General features: G+C 37.1%; 1 protein-coding gene across 1 annotated transcript in view; it reads left to right on the top strand.

Annotated features, from left to right (window-relative positions):
• LOC150091961 (pleckstrin homology domain-containing family B member 2-like) overlaps positions 1 to 13,752 on the top strand; it is a 183,800-nt gene extending 170,048 nt beyond the window's left edge. Inside the window, exon 9 of the mRNA XM_090377547.1 lies at positions 12,116 to 13,752. Coding sequence (XP_090233673.1) covers positions 12,116 to 12,255 — 140 coding nt within the window. The 3' untranslated portion in view covers positions 12,256 to 13,752. The remainder of the gene's footprint in view (positions 1 to 12,115) is intronic.
• The last annotated feature ends 12,925 nt before the right edge of the window (positions 13,753 to 26,677 follow it).

Below are 26,677 nucleotides of genomic sequence, written 5' to 3'. Positions count from 1 at the left end.
TCAGAAAAATTTGCAAGCTTTTTCAAAAATCGCCTACCAAAAATGACATATTACAAAATTTTGTTAAAGCAAAATTTAATGGGAAAGAATATAAACTTATATTAGATTTCCACTTTGCTTATTGGAAGCTTGAAGTGGTGAAACCCATGTTTAGTCTCTAGAGCAAAGTTTCCGGCATTCCCCTCCCCCCATACTTCTCCTTCAACCCATGCACGGTACTAAGTACTATAGGTTTTGATACCTTTCGTGTTTGGGGTTTTCATAAAAAAAAAAAAAAAAAAAAAGATTGCAAGACTAGATGGGATAGCACATTCTATATGATTGAGAGATTTTTGAAATTGAAAAATTGCATTCCAAATGCTCTGTGCAGTACTGTCAACTGAAGCTGTGTCTGACGATGACTGGAAAACACTTGAATTCCTATGTGAAACTTTGCGACCAGTTGAAATGATTCTGAAGGCTATAACCTCAGAATTAGAAAATGTGAATTGGAATATCATCGGTTTGGCTGAAACAAGAAGAAGAAATGAATCACTTATAAGTTTATCAAGTGGAAATCTGCTGTACACCAATGGAAACAGTGAAAGGAGTGAAGGTGGAGTTGGGTTTCTGGTCCATAAAGATTTTAAAAACAACATTTTGGAATTCAAAAGTACATCACCAAGGGTGTCAAGACTAATACTCAAGATTTCTAAGAGGTATAAGCTAAAGATTATAATGATTTATGCACCAACATCGAGCCATGATGATGAAGAGGTTGAAGAAATGTACACTGAAATTGAGAGTCTTCTAGATGAGCAGAAAACCCACTACACTATTATTATGGGGGACTTCAATGCTAAGGTTGGAAAAAGGCAAAACAGCGCAGAAAGAGGAACTATAGGAAATTTTCGAATTGGTGAAAGAAATAAAAGAGGTGAAAGACTTGTGGAATTTGCAGAATCTCAAGGAATGTCAGTAATGAACACTTTTTTTCAATTTTAAAGGCCTCAGCTGCTCTTTTATCAGCACTGGATGCCTCTCCATGCCTTTCAACACTTTTTATATTCACCCTTTTTTTGAAGTGCTCGAACCAGTCTCTGCTAGCTTTAAAGTCCTCAAAGCACACAGCACTACCACTGGTTGATGGAGCTTTAAGTTTCAGATCGTCATAGATCTGCTCAGCACATTTGCAGATAAATTGTCCAGGCACTGTCATCCTTCATCTGCTTTTCCCTAATCCATATCAACAAAAGCCTTTCCATTTCCACAATAAAGTCTCTTCTCTTATGTACCAATGTGGAATCATCACTAACTTTAACACTCTTTAGAATATCCTTTTGTTTAAGTATTATAGAAATAGTCGATTGAGGAAAACCATACTCACATATTAATGCACTAATTTTTACTCCTTTATTTATTTTTTTATTATCTCTTGCTTCACTTTATAGAAATTTTATTCTTAACTTGTGCATTAGGAGCCATCGGTATTAATAAATTCAAAAATAACTACAATTAAATTACTGTAATTACGTATGATTAATAATAACACACTGAACAAGCACATCAAACAGAACATAAAGAAACTCTCCAAAGTACTGTAACACGTCGGAACGTTTATTGAACAGTAACAAATACTGTATGCTAATTGGTGGAGAACACTCATATGAGTGATGTTCTACGCGTTTGAAATTTCCACCCATGTATCGCTGATGTGGGGTTTACTTGAAGTAACTACCATCAAGCGTAAAGGGAAGGGTTTTTTGCTTTCTTGAAAGAGACTACAGTAGTCTCAGACAGATTTTAAATTCTATAAAGTGTAACCAACTAATGATGTTGCCAACAACAAATTCTAAATGGGAAGCATTCAGAGGAGATAAATATAAAAGTTATAGGGTTTTTCTTACCAACTAAAAAATACTGTTCATGCTGTAAGGCTAGGTGCATGTATACTTGCATGTATACCAGTGCTAGGAGCATAGTTAATAAATGAGAGGAGTGTGTTATAGGCCTAATGACTCTTATGAGTACAACAAACAACTGTACAGAGAAATAGTGGACCAGAAAATCAAAATGTCTTGTAATGGATATTAAATGAACTAATGTGACATGTGGCAGACAAGAAAATGGATGGGATACGTATAAATATCAGGTGAAACAGAAGCCTGTGGCAAAGAGAAAGTAGTTTGCAATCAAGTCACAAAGGGAATTAGGCAAGGTAATGCAGATTGAGAAATCTTGGCAAAGAAAAACAACAAAGATTCTTTACTTATTTAAACACTGCCACACCATAAGAACAGCAAAAGGTATACTTTTATTTTTCTGAGTTATCCACATCCTCAGATTTGTGGTGCAGGTACAGCACATATGTTGAGCCCAATCTTTGTCCTCATCACCAATTTTGACCAAAGTAAAAAGAATATGCACATTTAATAATACTGTGGATTTTCTTCCTTTTTTTTTTTTTTTTTTTTTTTTTTGTTGTTGTTGTAAACTCCACACACACACACACACACAGCCAAAATTTTCAGGGTGTTTCAGACACTTCTTTGCTTCTGCTTAAACATTTTAATAATACAATACACAACAGAGCGAAACACAGAAGAAACAAACGAATGCAGTAGAATACACATGTTAAACTATACATGTGCTCGCACTACAACTGTCTTTATATTTTTTTTTTATTTATTTATTTATTTATTTTTTTTGATGATATATAAGCTCATACACCAACCATTAATTGAAATAACTCTTCACTGTGACTAAAATTTACAAATTAAAATAACATATTTACTATAAAATTTATAAAATAAAATTAAACTGCTATGATACACTATATAAGAATTAAAACTGTAGTAAAATCATTGTGATAAAATAAAATGGATTAAACGTGCTAAAACCTGTAGCTTTCGGAAGCATCAGCTTCCTTCCTCAACAGTAATAAATCTTCTGGCAACACTTCCTTATATATAACAGGCTCACGGTATTTCACCACGTGGTTCCATCGGCGCATGGTCAGAACTGGAATCAGCAGCTTATAAACCGCTGATTATAATAAGTCTGCTGTGGCCGAGCATTATTGGGAGAGGCAGCATCAAATCTCCCCAGAGGATGCGGTTATTGTGGATTGAGCGCATGGATTCTTGGACCGTAAATGGCTCGAGAGCCTGCGAATCTGTTCATCCGACAACAATACCATTAATAGGGACAGGGGTATGCATTTGCATCCCCTATTTGAAACTATTGTCCCAAGTACGGATGAATGGTTTTGCTTTCTGCGCTCCCAAGCTATTTCCACTTCCAGTTCTGACCATGCGCCGATGGAACCACGTGGTGAAATACCGTGAGCCTGTTATATATAAGGAATTGCCAGAAGATTTATTACTGTTGAGGAAGGAAGCTGATGCTTCCGAAAGCTACAGATTTTATCGCTTTTAAACCAGTTTATTTTAGGTAATTTTATTTTGTCGCAATGATTTTATTAGTTTTAATTCTTATATAGTGTATCATAGCAGTTTAATTTTATTTTATTGTAAATATGTTATTTTAATTTGTAAATTTTAGTCACAGTGAAGAGTTATTTCAATTAATGGTTGGTGTATGAGCTTATTTATCGTCAAGACATGAATTTACCCAAATTCAGAGGCCTTTTCCAGGATGTCTTTATATTACTGAGAGGAGTGGGAGGCAAACAGACAAAATTGAACATGTTAACCCTCCCCAACATTATTGCATCTATGAACATGTGCAAACATTATTTGCAAGTAATACAATGTATATGTAAAAATTGTGTTGTTTAATGTTAAATTGAGAATTTTGATTAATTAATTATGTAAAATAAGCGTGTGTGCTTGGGAATAAGGTTGTAATTATGCATTTTAGATAAATGTAGAGTAGAGGATAGCAAAGAAAAAGATTATAGCATGATTTGTAAGAAAAAGTACTCTGCTAATACAAATAATCATGCCTGGTTGTAATGTCCGTTCTCTAAACATAGTTCCTTGCATATAAAGATTAATAGAATAATGGTAATTAGAAGTGTCCAAATGTTTAGGTTTATGGTAAGGTTATGGAAAAAAAAGGGAGGATTGATAGAATAAAAAATAAAAGGTGAAGAAAATATGAGAAAAAGAATATAAATAATGCTAACTTATCCCTCAATAACTTTAATAGGCTAGTGGAAAAATGAAGTAAAGATAATTCATAGAAAAATGAAAAGAAGTTGGAAAATACTAGGACATGCTGGGAATTTAAATATCTAATTTCTTAGTTGAGGTTCCTGGCTAAGTGAAGTATAAATGGAATGGAGTGTGTGGAAGGAATACCACTATCACCTAGATTGTTGGGTAAAGAATTAATATAGACATATGCAGACAAATATATGTATATATAAACTGCGAATAGTAATAGTTCATAAAAAAGGGACACTAAGAGATTACAAGACAAAATTTATAAAAAGTTGAAGAGATTTGAAATATATCTTACAAGTAAGTATTTTACTACTGAACCAAATACCTAAGGCATTTGTATTGAGAATAAAACAGCCAAAATGTGTTGATTTAAAACAGAAATACCAAATGAAATTGAATATTTACTAAGATACGCATTGCATAAATAAAAGAAAGACCTAATCAAAAAGTAAAAGCTTTTTAATTAAATGTAAGGATATATTTAAGCATTTGACATTCAGACCAATTGATAATTATATAAAACTATGGAATATTAAAATATAAGAAGCATTAATGTATGATAGTATTATCACATACTGCATTCACTTTACAGCAGGCCGTTGTTATAACTTGGTATGCTTTACGCTGATTTGCTACAACGCTGTTTTTATATTATAACCCATATCTGACTATAACGCTGTCACAAATTGCTATAACACACTTTTACCATTTTTTGCTATAACACAGATTGCATTTTTTGGCATGTTTAACGAAAACGTATCATCTGATGGAGTCGATAGCTTGAAAACGAATAGCAAAACAGCATTAAAACATTTTCCACGCCAACTTGAGAAATTTTCTCTGCATTAATTTAATTGCAGTGCAGTGACTTGTTACGTAGTTCCGAGATCAATATTTTAAAAAATGATCAAGTATTTTTATTGCTTGTAATATTTGCGTTATATGCATTTATCCAAAGTGTATTCATCACTCAGTACAGTATTAAACATTGTTCGTAACGGACAGTTTACTCGAACATTATATCATTATTACCGGGGTTCGAGCCCGTCACCACCAAATATGGAGAATGCGGAAAGGTCAGGGAATGACCACCGCATATCCCGGAGCAATATGGCCTTAGTTGCTAATGCTCTTGAAAAAAAAACAAATAACAATAACAATATCATTATTGATGCAACCAACGCAGTTACATTTTTGAAGAGTTAATAATGGTGGATAAGAATGAAAAGGCAATAATGTCTGGACGTAGTACGAAGACTACAAATGTAAGAGAAAGACTGAATTTGAAAATTACATTAGTCGTTTTGAAGCAAATCGATTCCGGTCAATGACAAGCGGATGTGTGCCATAATTTAGGACTGGCAAGTTTAACTGTAAGAACAATTATAAAAAATAAAGAATTAATTTTAGCAGCAGGAATGACAGCTGTTCCGCTGCAAGCAACTAGGGCTGGGCCAGCTATTAGGATTGAAATGGAGAGACTTTAACTAATTTTATTGAAGATAATATCCAATGCAGAATTCAGTTAAGTTAAATATTATAAAGAAAGAGAGAGAGAGAGATTAGCCTATATGATGATCTGAAGAAAACCCACCTAAAAAAAAAATGTGGAACCATTTAAAACTAGTAAGGGCTGGTTGAATAGATTTAAAATCCAGGGGGAAGCCGCAAGTGCAGATCAAGGAGCCGAAACTTTCAAAAAAGAACTTGTTAAAATTATTGAAGAGGAGTATTATGTGTTATACTTCTCAACAAGTTTTTAACAAAGATGAAGCAGGACCTTTTTTGGAAACTAATGCCTAAAAAAAGTTTCATATTGAAGAAGGAAAAACATGCCAGGTTTCAAAGCGGCGAAGGATCGGTTGACTTTGTTATTGGGTGGTAACATTGCAGGGGATTTTAAATTAAAATCCTTTTTAGTTTACCAGGACAAGAGCCAAAGTACAACTCAAAATCAACACATTTTTCATGATTAAATTCATCAGTTAAATTAAATCAATTTAGATCAATTAAATTCATGATTTTAATTGTAATTTTAAGTTTAATTTTGATACGTAAGTAGTTCAACATAATTATATATGTATGTAATGCAATGCAGAATATTTTATATGTACAAATATTTGAATATTAAATATTTTGACCAAATTTGTGCATCTTTTTACAACCGTTTATTACTGATTAGGAAATATCCTATGGTGCCGACCGCAACTCAAAAATACATATGTTACTTTATGGAAATGTGTTGCTCGCTTAGCGTGGATTCACGTAGCGCTCTGTTTTTCCAGAACGAATTATCAGCATTAAGTGGGGGTCACCTGTATTGGCTTTTCAGATAGAATAAGAAAAAAAAAAATAAGTTGGAAGTATAATATTTAGGATTAGAGAGATTTTAATTGCATAAATAAAAGGAGGAAATAGATGATATAAAGAAAATATTAGTGAGTACCATTTTATACATGAAAAGGTAGTTATAATGTGATATGTATTATGGAAGTCAAGCATTTAAAATTAATGTGCATTTTATACATATCTTTGAAACTTGAACAGCTTTAGCACATTCATTAGGAAACCAAGGTTTAGGAATAAAGGAAAAGATTTTGTGGTGGAATGTGGAACAAAGGATTTCATCTCTAAAGAATAATTTCATTGATATGATCTGAGCAAACATTAGGATCTGAAGACATAAAACAGTAATCCAACCAAGGAAAGGCAAAATAGAAATCATTCTTATCATCTCCATTTCACTTTTTTGTAATGTTGGCTGAGTATCTTGAGAGTTGAAGCTATATTGGGGAAGAGACCACCAAATTGTGATTTGATGCACCTAGAGGATCATTAATATTGACTGTATTCTTTGAAGGTTGTTGGTGAGGAAAAGATCCAATATATGGTGTATGGTTAGAATTGTCTCATTCTTGTAAGTAAATGAGCACATTAAAAGCTGCCAAGTTTCAAAGAAATTAAATCAAAGTCCTGAGTGATTAGTAGAATTGGGAGAATAATAGAGGCAACAGATGATTTTGGCAGATGGAGTAAAGAGATTTTAAGCCAGAGGAGATTCCAGATAAGGAAATCTCTGCCAAGGAATATCAGGGTAGGAGGGATAATATAATTGGAGCAATTGAGATTGAGCAGCAGTGAGTGGTTGAGGCAACCAATAATTGAAATTTGAATGAAGACCTTGTATATTTGTGAAATGAGTGAGGAAGTTTTTGGGAGGTTTAAATCCTTTTGAGTTAAGTTGGTTCTATTAGTTTGACACTATTCATGATGAAGTCAGTAGATAAAATAAAATTAAAGTGGAGAACTTGTGTGATTTAATAAAAGTTTTGAATACGACATACACACACAACAAGAATATGCCCAGCTCATTGGCATAACCTAGCCTTGGTCATGCCTTCCAGATACACACAGTTTGAACTTCCTCCAGTAACTAGCTGGCAGAGTAGAGAGACAGCAAGATTATACACTTACTGACCTGGATTTCTCATAGAGAGCTGTCAGTAAGTTAAGTCCATTGGACTGTTCTGGCAACTGCCCTGCAAAAATTGTTTTAAAGCCACACCTTTAAAACTTTGAAATGTAAGAAATAGTGGATCCTACCATGATGTCCATCGTAACCTAAATGACATCACTCATACTGCATGATAGAAGAGATGGAGGTTGTCAGAACTATATGTGGGTTTCACCACTTCAAGCCTTCAGTAAACAAGAGGTGAGATGAGAGTTATTATTATTATTATTACTAGCCATATAGTGCAAGGAAGCCTGAGGCTTATGCTGCACCAGCTAAAATAAATTTCGGAGTTACCCTGAGAGAGAGAGAGAGAGAAAGGAATCACCAAGAAAGAGAAGAATGATGATATCCAGCTCAGGACCCTGGGTGTGCCAAACCCATGCTCACCAGATGTGAGCCCCTGGGGATAATCATCTAGTATTGCCTGGTTATAGAGGTGCAGCCATTCCTCTGTGTGATATGTGAATGCCACACTTCAGTATTTTTATTCAGAAGTTTGGTGAACTCAACTTTTATGATGTGTATATTTTTTAATACAGGGTTAGAGGAGAAAAACGGTTATCAGGATGAGTGTTAATGGTCATTAACAGGCGGCTGTTTATAGCTCTTAACAAATTGCTGTTGAATTGGATGGTTTCTTTGCATGTGTATTTGCACAGGAACATTTTAAGAAAGTGAGGATTGTTGGTTCAGCTTATAATTACTTGGCATTGAGTGTAAGTGATGGATGAAAGAATTCTGGAATGGAAGTTATCTCATTTTAAGGTGAAGATGGCATGATGACCTGATGAAGTCTAGTTGTACTGAGGTCACTGGACTCTTATATATATAGTAAATGTAGGTTGGGGTGATCTGGACAACTGTCTTGCTTCTATGGCAGGAAAAATTTTGATGTTTATGTTTGGGGATGCAGTGCAGGGTGCCTCAGTAGTAATGATATTGTGTATCCTGTATCATATTGTGTATCGTGTAGGCATTTAGCATAGTTCCACATGGGTTAGTGTCTTTGTGCTTGGTTAGAGCAGTGTGGCATTAGAAATAGATTGCTGCAGTTGATGGGGGTGTGGTATAGTTGGCTGGTAGAAGACAGTGGTTGTAAGTTGACTGGTATTGAGAGTGGGATATCAGGGTTCTCTGCTTGAGTTCTTAGGTTAGTGTCTTTGTGCTTGGTTAGAGCAGTGTGGCATTAGAAATAGATTGCTGCAGTTGATGGGGGTGTGGTATAGTTGGCTGGTAGAAGACAGTGGTTGTAAGTTGACTGGTATTGAGAGTGGGATATCAGGGTTCTCTGCTGGAGTTCTTAATGTTTCTGGTTTTCATTAACAGTATTCGTGGTGGCTGTTCAGGTTTCACATTGGAATTCATTGGTCATATTGGCATGGGCAGGATTGCTGACAGTAATCAGGGTCTGTCACTGTGGTGGGACTTGAATAAATTTACTGAACTAGGGGATGTAGCAGTTGTACAGAGATGTTGGTGGACATAGTGTTTGCATTTGGGCCATGACACTTCCAGATTAAATTATTAATTGGGAGATGATGTATTTGGCACTTGAAGAGAGGATTAGAGTTGTCACAATTCTCTCAGCAGTATAGTGAAGCTGCTAGGATAGTGAATGGATCTATCGGAGTTTTGGAGGTTGCAAGGGAGGCCCAGGGCTTCTAGTGGATATTAGTGTTAGTATAGCCATATAGTGCAAGAAAGCTACAGGCTTTTGTTAGACCAGCCAAACAAAAACAAAATGTAGATAAGAAAATACAAATTATGAACTTTTCTCCTCATGTAGGTAACTATCCAATTGATCCATGGCCAGATTTAAACTTTTCATGGCCCTAAGCTATAACATGTATGAGGCCCTTCTCCCTTACTGTTCACCTGTGACAATATTAAAAAAAAAGGATTTTTTGAGATGGAGCGAGGCCCCTTGGAACGTGAGGCCCTAAACTGTAGCTTGTTAAGCTTATATGTAAATCCGGCGCTGAATTGACCTTTGAATTTCTTCAAACTGTCAGTCTCAACTTCTTGTGGGAGCAACTTGTTCCAGTAGGAACAACTTGCTAGGTAAAAGAGCTGCTTCTATTGGAGACTTCAGTTCCATAGCATACAAAGTTTGGAGGCTGGGCATCTGTCTGGAAATCTAATTGGGGTGTTTATGGCTCTGAAAGAGTTCAGCAAGCTTAGGAGATATCTGGAAAGTTATTGATTGATTCAATTCAGTTGTATATTTTCCCCTTTATACTCTGTTGAATTAGAAGAAATATTTTGTAAAGCAAATACAAAATTACAGTTTTTGTCTCCTCTGCAGTTAGTGCAAGAAAAAGAGGTTTAAGTGCATTTCGCTTACAAATTTCCAAAGTGTGCAAGATTTGTAAAGTGAAATTAACTGAAATGAAATAGAATAAAAATTAAGAAATAGCTCATCACACAAAACTGCTGTGGGGAGGGGAATAAAAAAAGTGCTTATAAAAGGCTAAATCCTAGGAAATGCACGAATTCACACACTTTGGTAGTTTTGTGTGTGTGTGTGTGTGTGTGTGTGTGTGTGTGTGTGTGTGTGTGTGTGTGTGTGTGTGTGTGTGTGTGTGTGTGTGTGTGTGTAAAATAAGTGTGTATGAGTCTGTGGAATTTGAATTTACAGTAATGGACCAGTGGGTACCTTTTCCCCACAATAATAGTTCTGACAAGTTAGTTATTTTCCAAAATTTTGCTTGGAGTTTCCATCAAGAGCATATCATGAATTTATAAATCGATCACCATGAATAAAACCTTTCTGTGTTAATAAATATACCATTTATCTTTAATACAGTCTGTACCCGACATACATAAGAGATACGTTCGAGGACTTCTTACATAAGTCTACTCAGGAATGAAATAATAAAATATTGCTACTATATCCCTGATATGCCAAAATTACAAAAACTGCATAATATCCTCAGAGGAATGAAGAAAAATAGTTATATACCATAACAGTTAACAACTTTATCTGGGGACAGCAGTGAAGTAGTACCGCTTTCACTTATTCTCTTGGTGCCTCCGTAGCCAGGTGGGAAGGAGCAGCAGTGTGTAGCACACGCTTCTTGATTAGACCGGGGTTCGAGCCCGTCACCACCAAATATGGAAGATGTGGAAAGGTCAGGGAATGACCACTGCATATCCCGGAGCAATATGGCCTTAGTTGCTAATGCTCCTAAAAAAATAAACCAAATAACCAATAACTTATTCTCTTAGGCAGCACCACAATAATGGTCAAAATGAAATTTTCTATAAAGAACTTCACAGGGTTTAGTTACAAGAGATGCTGTCACACTTTGACATGCAAATTAAGCATGCACTACATGATGATAGTTTGATGCAAAGTCATTGGAAATTATTGGACAATGTGAACTTCAACTTCACAACAATCACCCAATGTGTAACAAATGTTACATACAAAATGCAAACTTCGCTCTGTAACAAAACTGAACTGACTGTACAATCCAGAAAGAAAGGAAAGAATGTAGAGGCAAAGGGCTAGAGTGTAATTCTCCGAAGAAATAGCCAATGGGACACAGTCCACGTGGCTTCAATGTTGTGAGGATTTCTCTGAAGTGCTTCAATGTAGTTCACCTGTCTCAACCACATGCTGTTGACTATTTCTCCAGAATTTTTAAAGCAGAAAATTAAATGTTAACTCTAGTTATTTACTTAGATTCTAGTTACACCACAGGTTATTATCCAACGTAGTTTGTATGGGAACAGAAATAAAAACTTATTGTTCCTTCATTCGACTTCACTCTTAACAATTATACAGAAAGTATCTTTACGATTTTACCAAAAAAAATTTACTTAAGTCCAAAGTTACGTAACTCGTGCTTACATCGGGGATTGACTGTAATTAAATTTTATTAATCTCTATATGAAATAAAACAATGATAGAACCTTAAAATTTTATAAAATAAAACAATTTCCAAAAAAATAATTCAAATTTAAAACCTGAGGAAAAATTTTTTAAAAATTTGCCTCAGGTTTTAAATACTGCTTAAAAACATTTTTTCTTAAATTGTAATTATTTGAAATTGAAGTTGCCACAGTCCTGCCGTAGGACCACACAACCTAGTCCTATGGCAGGATTTAAGATGGTTAAAATGTTTTGTTCTTTATTTTCTTGCAACATACAATGGAAGCATATACTGCTGATGCTCCTATGATTTTACTTGATAGTCATTCCCTAGTCCCAGTTAGCAGTTTTATTAATCTCATCTGATATTGATTATTTATTTGCAAATGTTTTGTTTCCCATAAAAAGCATTAAGTTTTGGAAGGTTTCATGTGTATAGGATGCTAAAATACAAGTGATTAAAAACTTTTAACTAGATTTGAAACTTCTAACATGATTTAGAATAGTGATTTAATCTCTCTCTCTCTCTCTCTCTTTAACACTATTTTGCAGTGGCTACTCCTCCAGGTCAGGCTGCTATGGTTTACCATCCAGAGCGCTACTATCGTCCGGATGGCACAGATGTTGCTATGGGAATGCTGGCTGGAGCTGCCGTTGGCTCAGTGATGTGGGGACCTCTTCTTTGGTGGTAAAACTGCTGTAATCTTCCAAAGCCGCAATTAACAGGTCATTTCCTAGCATCCCCTACATCATTTTCCTCAGCATCCCCTTTTCCATCTACCTGCAGCAGTCCACATACAGATGCGAGGGTTGTGGAATTTGTGTACAGTACAGAGTGGGATGCATGCAGCACTGCACGGTTTCACTGTACAATGTGAAAACACAGGGCTACATGTGCATTCTTAAAAAATAAAGAAAAATGTAAAATATGAAATCTTTTTTTAAATAGCTTATATGTGCTCCTAGGTTTTTAGTGATAGGTGCTGGCTAGCTAATAATAATAAAGTATTTTGGACTTAAGTAGAAAAATATTGTTATTAGGCTTCATGTTGAGATCTACAGCGCTGTCTATTAGAATCTTGGCACCATATGTTTATCACCTCTTATCAGTATAAGCACAGATAATTATCATGTGCCTTGAGTGTTACTAAAATAAATGCTAAAAGAATTTCTCCTTCTGGCTAGATATAAACAACACCTTGTAAAGCACACAATTCTTTTAATTTGATTGCTGTTCCCAGATTTTTCAGAGTGTACTTAAGCTAGCCTTATTCCATATGAATTTATTTATAAGTAGCTGGTTGTCTTGTCTGTAGTTACAAAAATTAGGAGTAGCAATAAAAATATGAAATTGAATTGTATTTAGGAAGATCTGTTTTCTCTTACACTTAGCTGTTGACTACCTCCATGATTCAACAACCTCAAATGTAGCTCTCAGATTGTAAAAGTACAAATATCACCTTCTTTTCTTGAAGATGCCAGTACATGTTTAGCTGAATATCATTTAGCATATTGTCCATATATCATTTTGGAAGCATAGCTGTAATAGTAAGGTCACCATAGGAAAGTAAATAGGATGCTTTAAGTAATTCATCTAAACTATTTTCATTATCTTAGCGTGTTTTAGAGTCATTTTGAAACCTAAGTGATATTTAAGCAACTTCCTAGACAGTACTGTTTCTTGTTTATCAACCATTCAACGTTTGCAAATATAGCATTATACTACATATGTGAATATTTTTTCATGTAAACCTGTGTAACTTTTAGTGCAGTATTCTCTTGTTCTGCTAGTATGCACATTGTTAAATACTTTTGTTTACTCTTTATTTTGCCTTTCTTTAGAAAGGATTTCACATATCTTTTTTAAAATCTTCTTCATATCCTAATAAAAAGAGACTTAAAGCCCTGTGTTCAGTTATTTCAGAGTTGCAGAAGGGAGAGAAAGAAAGAAAGAAAGAGAGAGAGAGAGAGAGATGAATTTTCCACCTCCCCATTTCTCTCCCCTTCACGATCCAATCAAGTATCATCTGAATGTATGCAAATGTAGCATTAGGGTGAAGCTCAATGCTGACTTGCCTGCCAGATATGGCACTTAAAAAAGTGTGTATAGTAGTATTACTTGCTCAGTTTTTTAATTTAAATAGAAACTATTTATTTTACTTTTAGGGGAAAAGAATATTTGTAACTAAATATATATATATAATTTGTACATTGTAGAATTTAAATCTGCTAGTAATAAATATATCATTATTTTGTTGCTGTTTTTTGTGTGTGCTGAGTGTACTATACAGATTTAAAATCTAGAAAACTGATGTAACTTGTTTTTTATTTTTAGTTTCTTCTCACTTAACTAAGAACTCGTTTTTTTATGTATTGTCTAGAGTTAGGTTGTAAGTTTTGCATTTTTTAGTAGTCTGTTGCTTCTTAACTGTTGGGAATTGTTATTGAGGAGAGTGTAATTATATTTTTATGATTGAAGGTTTTTTTTTTTCCTATTGATAAAAGAAACAGGATCATATTTATGCTTTGTGCTTGCATTTTCTATAATGCCTGTTGTTATTGTCAAAAGGGATTCTATTCTGACTTGAAAAGTGTCAAGTTTTGTTTATGTATCAATGTTAGAATCTGCCAATCCTAAATAGTATATTTATTAATCAAATTCATTGAACTTTTAACAAAAATAAAAATATATATGTATTATTGAACAAATATTAGTTAAAAATAATATAAAAAATCACTCATGTAAACTAATTCTGTGTATTGTAGAGATAGTAGTTATATCTACCAATCCATATCTCTGATAATTACCCTTCACATCATATTTATGATAATGCACTTTAAAAAAATGAAAAAAAAGAAAGACATAAAATCCACATTTCTTATATTCTATGCATATGACACATATGACATTATAGAATGTAAGAAATGTTGTGTTGCATTAGATCTCAGAGTTTAAATGTAGATATGACTCTTTTAATATGCACAAAATGCAATTCACTTGATAGAAAAAATTGTTAGCACAAATTGCATTCAAAAATCCAGCCAGCAGTAACTGGCTGACTTTAAAGCAACTTGATTTGTAACTTACATGAAATATTTCCTGAAGCTCGTGACTCGTGTTGGGATGGCTTAATTATATACCATTTTGTCTTATTAAGAAATATTGTTGGGTTTTTAATGCATTTTGGGATAACATTTTTCTACGCAAGTTAATTTTCAATTTATGCCAGATTTTAATATTCCAGACAGTTATCACACGAAGATACATGCTTCTGATTTAAAATAAAATAAATAAATAAAAAAAAAATTCAAGTGTAAAATATCTGTAAATTTTTTTTTTTCTTTTGAAAACTTTACTAATTCTTATGGTCCTTTAAGCATTTTAAAGTATTGAATTGTTCCACGAAAATGCATTGAAATACTCTATAATAATGTTATATTAATGTAATTTTCAGTTTATTACTTTTAAATATATTTATTTAGTCATTTATTGCCACTTTCTAGTTTTATATTGATTTATTCAGTACAAAATACCAGTATTGTTTTGTTTTTCCTTTCCCATTTATTTAAACTGTAAAGACCAAGTGGATGAGCTGATAAATTTGTTTGATTTTGTTTAATGCAGAGGACAATCTGAAAATCTTCAAAGTTAGGTCTTAGTAGAGCTCAAAAGATGAGGTTTAAAAATGTTTTTAAAAATATTCCTGTCATTTGTTTCCATTGTTGAAGTAGGAGTAGAAAAATGTGTAAAATGAAATTGTTGTAACATGTATATATATTATCTTATATATACCTAAAATTTAATATCAGAACATGTCTGTCTATGGATGACTTAATTTTCACTTTTAAATAGAACAATATATTTTTTATTGCAAAGCTACATATTGTATAGTATGTGGTACAGTATAGTAATAAGTGACATGGAATGTATTTCTGTGTGACAGTGAAATTTTCATTACACACACTGACTGCTGTATGGCAGTCCATTCTTTGGTGGTGAAATATGCCCGATCTGCTTCAGTAATGGCCACTTAAAAGTTTTCAGATTATCTGTACAACTTAAGTTGTTTCCTTTTAGTGTAAATAAATGTGATGAATATCAAAATAATAAAATCTGATCAGTATGTATGACTTAAAGTGTAATCAAGATAATTTGTTGATAACATGCAACGTGTGGAACTGTAGTTGAGTATGGTTATGATGGCCGATGTTATTTTTATTCATATCATGGACATCTGTTTCATGAAATTATATCCTCTCCTGCTAACTAGAATCGACAAGAGATGGCATGTGTGCGGGTGTGTAAAAGCATATGGTGGTATTAAATTAGTAGAACAGACTATGTTAGCATATGTGGTATTAGATTTCCTTATGTATCTAGCAGTTTCCATCTCACTTGTTACTTAGTGTAGAATTGTTATCTATAGCTGAAAATGAGGTTACTTTTTTTTCCCTGCCTCATAATCTGATTTATCCAAAGATATATATTCTCTGTTTCCACAGTAACTTTATGCTTTTTCTATTTGCTTATTGTTACTGATGCCTTAATCAAAGTATGTAACCTTCCCCACCAAAACATCTGTAATACACACACAAAAAAAAAGTGTGGAAAAACCATATAGTTTTATGAGACGTAGCTGAATTATTCAATGCATGAGTATTTTTTTTTGAGTGTTTATTATGGTATGGATATGTGCAGAATATGTAATATCATCCACAAACTGAAAACACTGGGAAGCAGGATGATTATATCATTTAAAATGTTACAGTTAAGTACTGCAAAGGGCTTTTGTTTCCAAAGTGTGATGCTGTGTAGCTAGTCATCTAAAGTATGAATCATAATTTCATCCAATAAAGGGACATTATTGATTTCCAGAGTGATTGTATGTGCAATTAATACTGACCTACAATATTTGTACAATAAATCATTACACTATTGTTCCTGTGACTAAAAATTTAAAGGTATATTCACACTTTAATATATCTAAAAATGAATGGATCATCAATACGATTATAGAAAGAGATGGCACAAGTCAGCGTTTCAGAAATATACTAAAAACAAACCGATTCAATCATATGTGAAAGGGGTGTCCAACCTGTGTGTGGCCCACTCCTTCACATTGTGCAGCCATATAGGCAGCTGCAAATGTTGTTCCATAAGTTTAAAACTATTGTGCGACAAAACATTTTTGCACTGATATTGAAGTTACCCATTTTTAATAATTGATTTTTTGTATTGCTTATGTTTTTTTTGTCACTGTTATTAGTATTATGTAATAAATGGTGGATTTTCATATTTAATTATTAAATGTAAAAAAAAAACTAAGTACAAATGTAGATAACAAAAATGAATTATATTTTGAAAAATGCATAATTAGTCATGAGGAGATGGTCTTATGGCCCATTTCCTGTGACAGTCCATGTGACTTGCAACCTTCAGCATTTTATCTGTTGATCCCCTACCCAAATAAAGGTTGGACACCCCTGATGTATGATACTATGAAATTTAGCTTACATTGCTTGTATGCTAAATTTCATAAATTAAAATGTGATTTTAATGTTCAGAACTCCAGCTGGCTTCTATTTCGTAGTTACATGGACCCCACTAGTTGATGCTGAGATAAGCATGGGAGAGAGACATATTTCATGGCTGACCCAACAGACAGAAGGCATAGTGGAAAATTAAAATCAAAAGGGAAAGAGGAAATAAAACTGAATCCGAAGTGGTATGCAGTGGAACTCAGAATTTTAGAGGTGTAAGGTAAAAGGATTATTGTTGCTCAATGTTATTTATTGACAATTCTATGTGTCAAAATTCGGAGACAGTAAAATTAAATTACAAAAAGACAAGAGTAAAATTTAATTTTCATCAGGGTATATAGCTACTATAAATGAAACAGAGTGACTACAATAATCTTTTTACCTTGCACCTCTACAGTTCTGATAGTTCCACTCTGCATACCACTTCAGATTCAGTAAGTTTTATTTCCTCTTTCCCTTTTGATTTTAATTTTCTGCTCTGTTGGGTCAGCCATGAAACATGTTTCTCCCATGTTTTCCCCTACCTTTAGGTCTAACTCCCGTCACTGCCAAATTCAAATTGCATTACCGATACCACCACGTGCTTATGTATATTTCATGTCAGAAACAGGCTTTACTTGTTGAAATCATAAGTTTTTCAGCATTAAGTATTTTTTATTTTATATATATCTTTTCTGTGTTTTTGGTAGCCCCTTTGGCTGTTCTGTTCCTCAATCATCTAACCTATATATACCCTGCCCTACCATTAATATCCGGATACCCCTCCATGGATGGGGAAACAGGTCCTACACGGCACACTAGGCTTCGAACAGACAATTGCAAAAGTGGACATACAAGATGACACGTTCAACTGTATTAACAGATTTCTAATGTGGAATGATAGAATGCCACATAAGCAAGTGTTCTGTACAAGACATTGCAGTCACTGTGGGGATCCCTAGGTCAATGGTTAGTGATATCATATGGAAGAGGAATGGGACGAGAATTCTGTGAAGGACTGCGTGCAAATCGTAATTTTCCATTGTCCCAAGTCACACAAACCCTCCTTAAGAGTTGGGACTACTGTCAGCCCTAGTACAATGTGAAGGACACTCCATGATATGAGTTACAATGGTGCAGCTGTTCACAAGCCATTGATCACCTCAACAAATGCTAGATGTCAATTAACATGGTGTAAGGAGTGTGGATCCTGCACTGTAGAGCTGTGGAAAACAGTCCTATGGACAGACAAGTTGAAGTTTGCTCTCTACCAGTCTGATGGCCATTCCTGGGTGTGGCAAATGCCAGGGGAACTTCTTTCCTGATTGTATCCTCCCAACAATGAAGTTTGATGGAGGCAGTGTCATGGTATGGGGCTCCTTTCATGGTTTGGCTTGTGCTCATTAGCTCTTATCAACAAAACCACGAATGCTGTGCAATACCAGGACAGTCTGGACAATTATGCACTTCCAAAATGGCAATACTTCGGGGAAGGCACATACCTGTATCAGCAAGACAATACCCCAAGCCATACTGCTCGGGTCGTAACAGTGGTTTAATGACATAGGTGCGGAAAAGTTGGATTGGCCAGCGCAGAGTGTGCTAATCTGAAACCTATCGAGCATCTTTGGGCTGTATTGGATACGTGCATGTTGAGATCTCCCAAAGAACAAGGCTGAACTGGTAGCAGCATTAAAGGCCAAGTGGAGGAACATCACCTGAGATAAAAAGCTGGTTGAGAGTATGCTGCGAAGATTGAAAGCCATCATAAAAGCAAAAGGTTTTACCGCAAAAGATTGAATGACACAATAAAAGCTATTTTTTTTTTTTTGTCTAAAGGAAATTAATGGTAGGCTATTTTGTTAACAGGTTCAGTCACATTATGACCACCTACCTAGTATCCAGAATATGCAGCATGCAACGTCCCATGGCAGCATGCAGCTGCCATGGGACGTACTCAATAAGTGCGGAAGGTTGCTATGGGTATCTGTGACCATGCAGACCAGTGCACCCCGCAGATCCTGTGGTTCCTTGGTAGAGGATCCATCCATCTGATGTGCCGATCAAGGTAGTCCCATAGATTTTAAATTGGGTAAAGATCTGCAGAATTTGGTGGGCAAGGGAGTAGCTTAAAGTCTTCGCCGTGCTCCTCAAACCACTCACGGACAATTCAGGGAACACCGTCAACATAAGGGTGTACCTGATTGGCAACGATCGATAGGTAACCATTTGTATTCAGGGTGCCTTCCAGAGGATCAGCGGACCCAAGCCATGTCATGAAAACATTCCCAGACCATAACGCCTGGTATCCGCAAAACCGGGGATCCTGAGCGAGAAAGTTAGAAAAAATAACAGCAAATGAGAAAATAACCACAGGACTAAATGCAGCATTACCAAAAAAGAAAGGCCCATCTATACTAATATTTGATGTAGAGTATGACATGGATCTGCAGCAATTAACCAATGAGATTTATAGAAAACAGCCATTTCCCAGAGCTGGACCTCTACGAGCTGATTTTTCCAAAGTTCAAAATAAAAGCAAAGAATAGGATGGAAGTAAATTTGACAGGGAACTGGCACCATCTGTATGGCAAATCTTAAGCACAAAACAGAATTTATATGGAATGGAGCAGCCTGAGATACTGGGAACATATACCCATTCCCAAGTGCTTTTGCTGCTGCAGATATGGCCCCCACCACCCATACTTGCATACGTAGAGAGCCGACCTGCGGCCACTGCTCTGGCAAAGGGCATGAGTACAGTACCTGCACCAACCTTTGCAAACTGTAAGAGTCTGAAACTGAAGCACTCACACTCCATTCGCGATGCTGGGTGTCCGACATACCAAAAAATCAAGAGTTCCTACCAGCAGAGAAAGAGTTATGGCCACACACCATAAACAATTGAACTCCAGAGTTCTCGCATTCCACCAGCTTGATGCACAGTACGCCCGGGCGGTGGCAGAGCAGGTCCGACTAAAAGCTGACGAAAACGCCGACATCTTCAAAATATTGGAACCATACACGCACCACAAGCAAGTATGAGGTGTCTTATTAAATACAAAATTGCACAGATTAAACCCCATGGGAACTGATAATCAGGAACTTCCCATTGCGGTCACAAAGATCCCACAATTCTGCACTCCCTGGGCAGCATGTGCTCACTTGGCCTCCTCCCTGGTAAGTCTATGTTGTTGCTCTCTGCCAGGGACAGAAATCGACTACGCAATAACATAAAAAAATTAAAATTATTATTATTTTAGGGTTACCCGTAATTAAATACATTAACCCGTATTTGTGTCTGTAAATTGCATATGTTCTGTGGTTGATTTGCCTGTTTTGCTGGACGAAAAAACCCCAGTTACTGGGGAGGAAAAACCTTGCTATCTACGCCTGAGACCAACTAACTCAGCCACGGAGTGAAAAAAGCCCATTAAAGTTCCTCGCGTCATCGACGGGATTCGAACCCAGGCCTTTTCCACCCGGTGTGGGGAGGATGGTGACGATACCACTGTACTACCCGCGCAGACTACGCGACAACATACCTTGACAATCTTCAAACCGCACTAAGTGGACACAAGATACTAGGGTGTACGTCAACTGCAAAAAAGGAACCTGACAAGAACAACCCCCGACAGGCACATGCTAAACAGATTCGCCCTTAGCAAGACAAACTGGGATGCCTTCTGAGAGACGCTATGCACAGCAGGCCAGCAATACTTAACACACTGAGGGAGCAGGCATGCGTGAGTAAAAGCCCAGAACGATTCCAGAAGAATGCAACAAAAATAACTGAAGCAGCAGAGAAAGCCATGAAGAGAACCCCCACTGCAGGGACCACACCCCTGGTGGACTCACACGAATGAGGAAATTAGTACAGCATAGAAGGAAACAATTTCAGAGGGCTAGGTGGACTTGGCCACAGAAGAAGAAGTCACAACACAGGAAGCAATATAGAATCGCTAGAAATTAGCATTAGCATTAGCATTAGTAGAGGCATATGATGCAAGAAAACAAGCTTATTCAGCATCAGCCAAAAAAAAAAACACACACACACACACCACTCCCATTTCACCCCTCCGTTCGTTCGAAATACCTGTCCAGTTGAGCTTTAAATTTGTTTAGGCTATCAACTTCAACAACAAGTGATGGAAGTCGGTTCCACCAACCAACCGCCCGCTGGCCAAAGGCAAATTTCCGCACATCTATCCGACATCCGTCCTTCCTCAATTTGAATTTATGCCCTCTGAGGTGATTATTCTGAGCAAGATGAAGAGTCCCATTGGCATTGAGCATGCTCAAACCATTCAAAGCCTTATACACCTCTATCAGATCACCTCGCCGGTGCCTGGTCTCCAGCCTCCGTAATTTGCAAAATTTAAGCGCAAGAGCAACCCTTTGTTCCATTCACTAATCTTGTTGCCTTTCTCTGTACCCGTTCCAGCAGCTCTACATCCTTCTTGAAATGAGGCCTCCGGACCTGTATACAGTACTCAAGATGTGGCCTAACCATTGCCTTATACAAGGGAATAATCACCTCCTTATCCCTGCTAGAAAAATTCCTGTATATCATTGACAAGACACCATGAGCTACTCTTGCAGCTCGTCTGCACTGCTCAGAGAACTTCATATCTGCCTGCACAATTACCCCCAGGTCCTTTTCATTCTCCACCACTGTGAGTGTAGTACCGCAGAGTTGATACGTTGCTCTGGGGTTACTGTTTCCCATATGTAGTACTTTACATTTGTCAATGTTAAACTTCATTTGCCACCTCTCAGCCCATCTGTTCAACCTTTCCAGATCCTGTTGCAGCAGCATAGCGTCAGTACTGTCCTTAACAATCCTGCCAACCTTTGTATCGTCTGCAAACTTGGACATTAAACTTGATATCCCCTCATCAATATCATTCATAAACACCGAAAACAACAACGGACCCAACACTGAACCGTGAGGAACTCCACTAATAACATTAGTCCACGTTGAGCAGTGTCCATTGATTACCACTCTCTGTCTTCTGCCACTCAACCATCCCCTTATCCATAGCAGCAATTTGCCTCCAATGCCACACTGCTCCAATTTGTGCAGCAGTCTTGCATGTGCAAAAGTATCAAAAGCCTTTCTAAGATCCAAATATATAATATCAAAGTTATTCCCTGCATCCAGTTCTTTTGTGACTACATCATAGTATCCAATCAAATTGGTCAGGCAAGACCTGCCCTTAACAAAACCATGCTGCGTCTGAGCTATAACTGAATTCTTGTCTAGATGATCCTGCAGTGCTTCTTTAACCAGTGCCTCCATTAATTTCCCTGGAACAGAAGTTAAACTAACAGGTCTATAATTACTTGTGTCAGCCTTTGATCCTCCTTTGTGAACTGGGGTCACATTTGCACATCTCCAGTCCATGGGTACCTCCCCTGAGTCCAAAGAAGCTCTCATAATTATCGCTAGGGGTTTGCTTACTTCCTTGGCTGCCTCCTTTAATATAACTGGATAGATCCCATCCACCCCAGGTGCCTTTTTTATGTTTATCCTCAACACTCTCCTCCACTTTCCTCTCAGTTATTACAAAATCATCCAGCTCACTGCCAATGTTTACTTTACCTACATCATTCTCCTTCCTGAATAACTCCTCATGTGTGAATGTAGATGCAAAATACTCGTTTAGATTGTTAGCCACCTGAGCAGGATCCTCAACTGTTGAACCATCAATATCCATGGGACCAATCTGATTCATCCCTTTCCTTCTTGAGTTTAAATATGTAAAGAACTCTTTTCTGTTTTTCTTTGCATCCTTTGCCAAGGATTTTTCGTAGTCTGCCTTTGCCTGCCTAATCTCCTTTGTGACTTTGTTACAGACCAACTTATATCTATCATAGGCTTCCATGTCACCCATTAATTTGTATGTATCTCATGCATTTTTCTTCTGTGCCACATGTCTCATTAGTTCATCTGACAACCATTTAGGCCTAAACATTGAACAATATTTCTTAGTTGGTATGTAAAGCCTGGTAGCCTCCAAGGTTAGTTCCTTGAATGCTTCCCATTTTGAGTTTGCTGTTGGTAACATCATCAGTTGGTCCCACTGTATAGAATTTAAATACTGTCTCAGACCATCATAGTCGCCTTTACGAAAACAAAAACCCTTCCCTTTACCTCTGATGGTAGTTACCTCCTTGAGTAAATCCCACTTCAACACACTGTGATCACTGCCACCTAGTGGTTCATTTATCTGCAGATTCTTAATGCATGAAGAATCACTACTGATAATCAGATCAAGAGTATTGCTCCCTCTTGTTGCCTCACGAACATGCTGATGTAGAAAACAATCATCCAATAAATCCACAAAAGCCTTGCTAGTGTGCGAGTGACCAACCCACAAATTCCAGTCAATATCTGGGAAATTAAAATCCCCCATTATAAGACTCTCTGATTTACTGGCCCACTCTATTTCCCTGTACAATATCTCATTATATCTCTCGATATATCTCTCGAAATCATTATACTGAACAGATAAAGAAAAGAAAAGAGAATCATGGAAGAGGCTGGTACAAAGGTCAGGAAACAGCAACCCTGGTGGGTCATATGCAAAATTACCACTCACAAACCCCCCAGGGGAGGGGAAGTCGTAACAGCCACCAAAACAGCATAAGGATACAAGTTGATATGCAACCAAGTTACAAAGGAGGTTAGGCAGGCGAAGGCAGATTACGAGAAATCCTTGGCAAGGGATGCAAAGAAAACAGCAAAGAGTTCTTTACTTATGTAAACTCTAGAAGGAAGGGGATGAATCAGATTGGTCCACTTGATATTGATGGGTCAACTGTTGATGATCCTGCTCAGGTAGCTAACAAACTAAATGAATATTTTGCATCGACATTCACACATGAGGAGTTATTCAGCGAGGGGAATGCCAGAGGTGTATTCAACTCTAGCAGTAAGCTACAGAATCTTGAAATAACTGGGAGTAAAGTGGAGGAGAAACTGTTGAAGATAAACACACGAAAGGCACCCGGGGTGGATGGGATCTATCCAGTTATATTAAAGGAGGCAGCAAAGGAAGTAAGCAAACCCTTAGCCATAATTATGAGAGCTTCCTTGGACTCAGGGGAGGTACCCATAGACTGGAAATGTGAAAATGTGACCCCAATTCACAAAGGAGGATCAAAGGCTGACACAAGTAATTATAGACCTGTGAGTTTAACTTCTGTTCCAGGTAAATTAATGGAGGCACTGGTTAAAGAAGCACTGCAGGATCATCTAGACAAAAATTCAGTTATAGCTCAGACACAGCATGGTTTTGTTAAGGGGAAGTCTTGCCTGACCAACTTGATTGGATACTATGATGCAGTCACAAAAGAACTGGATGCAGGGAATAGCTTTGATATTATATATTTGGATCTTAGAAAGGCTTTTGATACTGTTGCACATGGAAGACTGCTACACAAATTGGAGCAGTGTGACATTGGAGGCAAATTGCTGCTATGGATAAAGGGGTGGTTGAGGGGGAGAAGACAGAGAGTGGTAATCAATGGACACTGCTCATCGTGGACTAATGCTATTAGTGGAGTCCCTCAGGGTTCAGTATCGGGTCCATTATTGTTTTCTGTATTTATAAATGATATTGATCATGGTATATCAAGCTTAATGTCGAAGTTTGCAGACGATACAAAGGTTGGCAGGGTTTTCAAGGACACTACTGACACTATGCTACTGCAACAGGATCTGGAAAGGTTGCGCAGATGGGCTGAGAGGTGGCAAATGAAGTTTAACATTGACAAATGTAAAGTACTACACATGGGAAACAGCAACCCCAGAGCAACGTATCAACTCTGTGGTACTACACGGACAGTGGTAGAGAATGAAAGGGACTTGGGGGTGGTTGTGCAGGCAGATATGAAGTTCTCTGAGCAGTGCAGACGGGCTGCAAGAGTAGCTCATGGAGTATTGTCAATGATATACAGGAATTTTTCCAGCAGGGATAAGGAGGTGATTATTCCCTTGTATAAGGCAATGGTCAGGCCACACCTAGAGTACTGTATACAGGTCTGGAGGCCTCATTTCAAGAAGGATGTAGAGCTGCTGGAACGAGTACAGAGAAGGGCAACAAGATTAGTGAATGGAACAAAGGGGTGCTCTTACGAAGAAGGGCTTAAGTTTTGCAAATTACAGTGTCTGGAGACTAGGCACCAGCGAGGTGATCTGATAGAGGTGTATAAAGCCTTGAATGGTTTGAGCATGCTCAATGCTGATGGGATTCTTCCTCTAGCTCAGAATAATCACCTGAGAGGGCATAAATTCAAATTGAGGAAAGACAGATGTAGGATAGACGTGCGGAAATTTGCCTTTAGTCAGCAGGTGGTTGGTTGGTGGAACAGACTTCCATCCCTTGTAGTGGAGGTTGATAGCCTAAATAAGTTTAAGGCTCAGCTGGACAGGTATTTTGAACGAACAGAGGGGTGAAGTGGAAGTGGGTTTTTTTTTTTTTTTTGGCTGATGCTGCATAAGCTTGCTTTCTTGCATCAAATGCCTCTACTAATGCTAATGCTAATGCTAAAGGAAACATAACCATAACCTGGGAGGAGCCGATTGGGAACATCCTGGACATCCTTCAGGAGCTAACAACTACACTAACAGATGAGCAGCAGGCTATCTGCCAAGCAAATAATTGCTATAATAATGAACAAATAGAACCCCCCCCCCTTCACCTTAGAAGAAATTCAGGATGCAGCAAGAATTACAAATAACAAGAAATGCCTTGGACTGGACCTGATCGAACCGGAGATGGCAAAAGAAGCAACGGAACATATACCGGAATTACTACTAAAACTGTTCAATTGTTGCCTGAAAGCAAGTAAATTTCCACTACGGTGCAGAAAGGCAAATTTAAAACTGCTCCTAGAAAAAACCAACAAGGCCACAGGAGATACCTAGTTCCTACAGACCCATAGCCCCGCTACCAAACCTTAATAAAATATATGAAAGGCTACTACATACCAGAATCACAAGGCATTATAATGAATTAAATCCTAACGTGACAAAGCAATACGGATTTACTCTTCTAAAATTGACTGTCGAAACAATACAGAACCTCCTCCTAGAGCCACCCATTGTCAAAGGAAATACTTCCTCGTCATCGCAGTGGATTTCGTTGGGGCATTCTACACCCTCTGGTGGCCGAGCGTCTTGCCGAGACTCAGAGCTGCCAAACTTCCATTGAATCTTTACAATTGCATGAAGGATTGCCTGGCTGATAGAGCAATGCCAGTTACCACACCATATAAATGCTTCGTAGCCGAGTGGGCAGGAGCGGGAGTGCAGTAGCACACGCTCTTTGAGTAGACCGGGGTTCAAGCCCCTGACTGCTGAATACGGTCGATCTGCCAACCCGCACTGGACCAGCGTGGCAGATTATGGTCCATTTCCCTCAGCATGAATTGTTCAGGAGGCTTCCATCCTGCAGTGGGTTGATAATGGCTGCACTTTACTTTTTTTATAAATGCTTCAGTCGCCCAGTCCGCAGGGAGTGCCCACAGGGTTCTGTCCTGGGGCCGATCCTGTGGAGTTTTGTCTTAGATGGCCTCCTTGCCATG

Source organism: Mastigoproctus giganteus, chromosome 1 (assembly GCF_048544385.1).
Source record: "Mastigoproctus giganteus isolate SK-2022 chromosome 1, ASM4854438v1, whole genome shotgun sequence".
Lineage (NCBI taxonomy): Eukaryota > Metazoa > Arthropoda > Arachnida > Uropygi > Thelyphonidae > Mastigoproctus > Mastigoproctus giganteus.
This window is presented reverse-complemented; position numbering and strand designations above follow the sequence as displayed.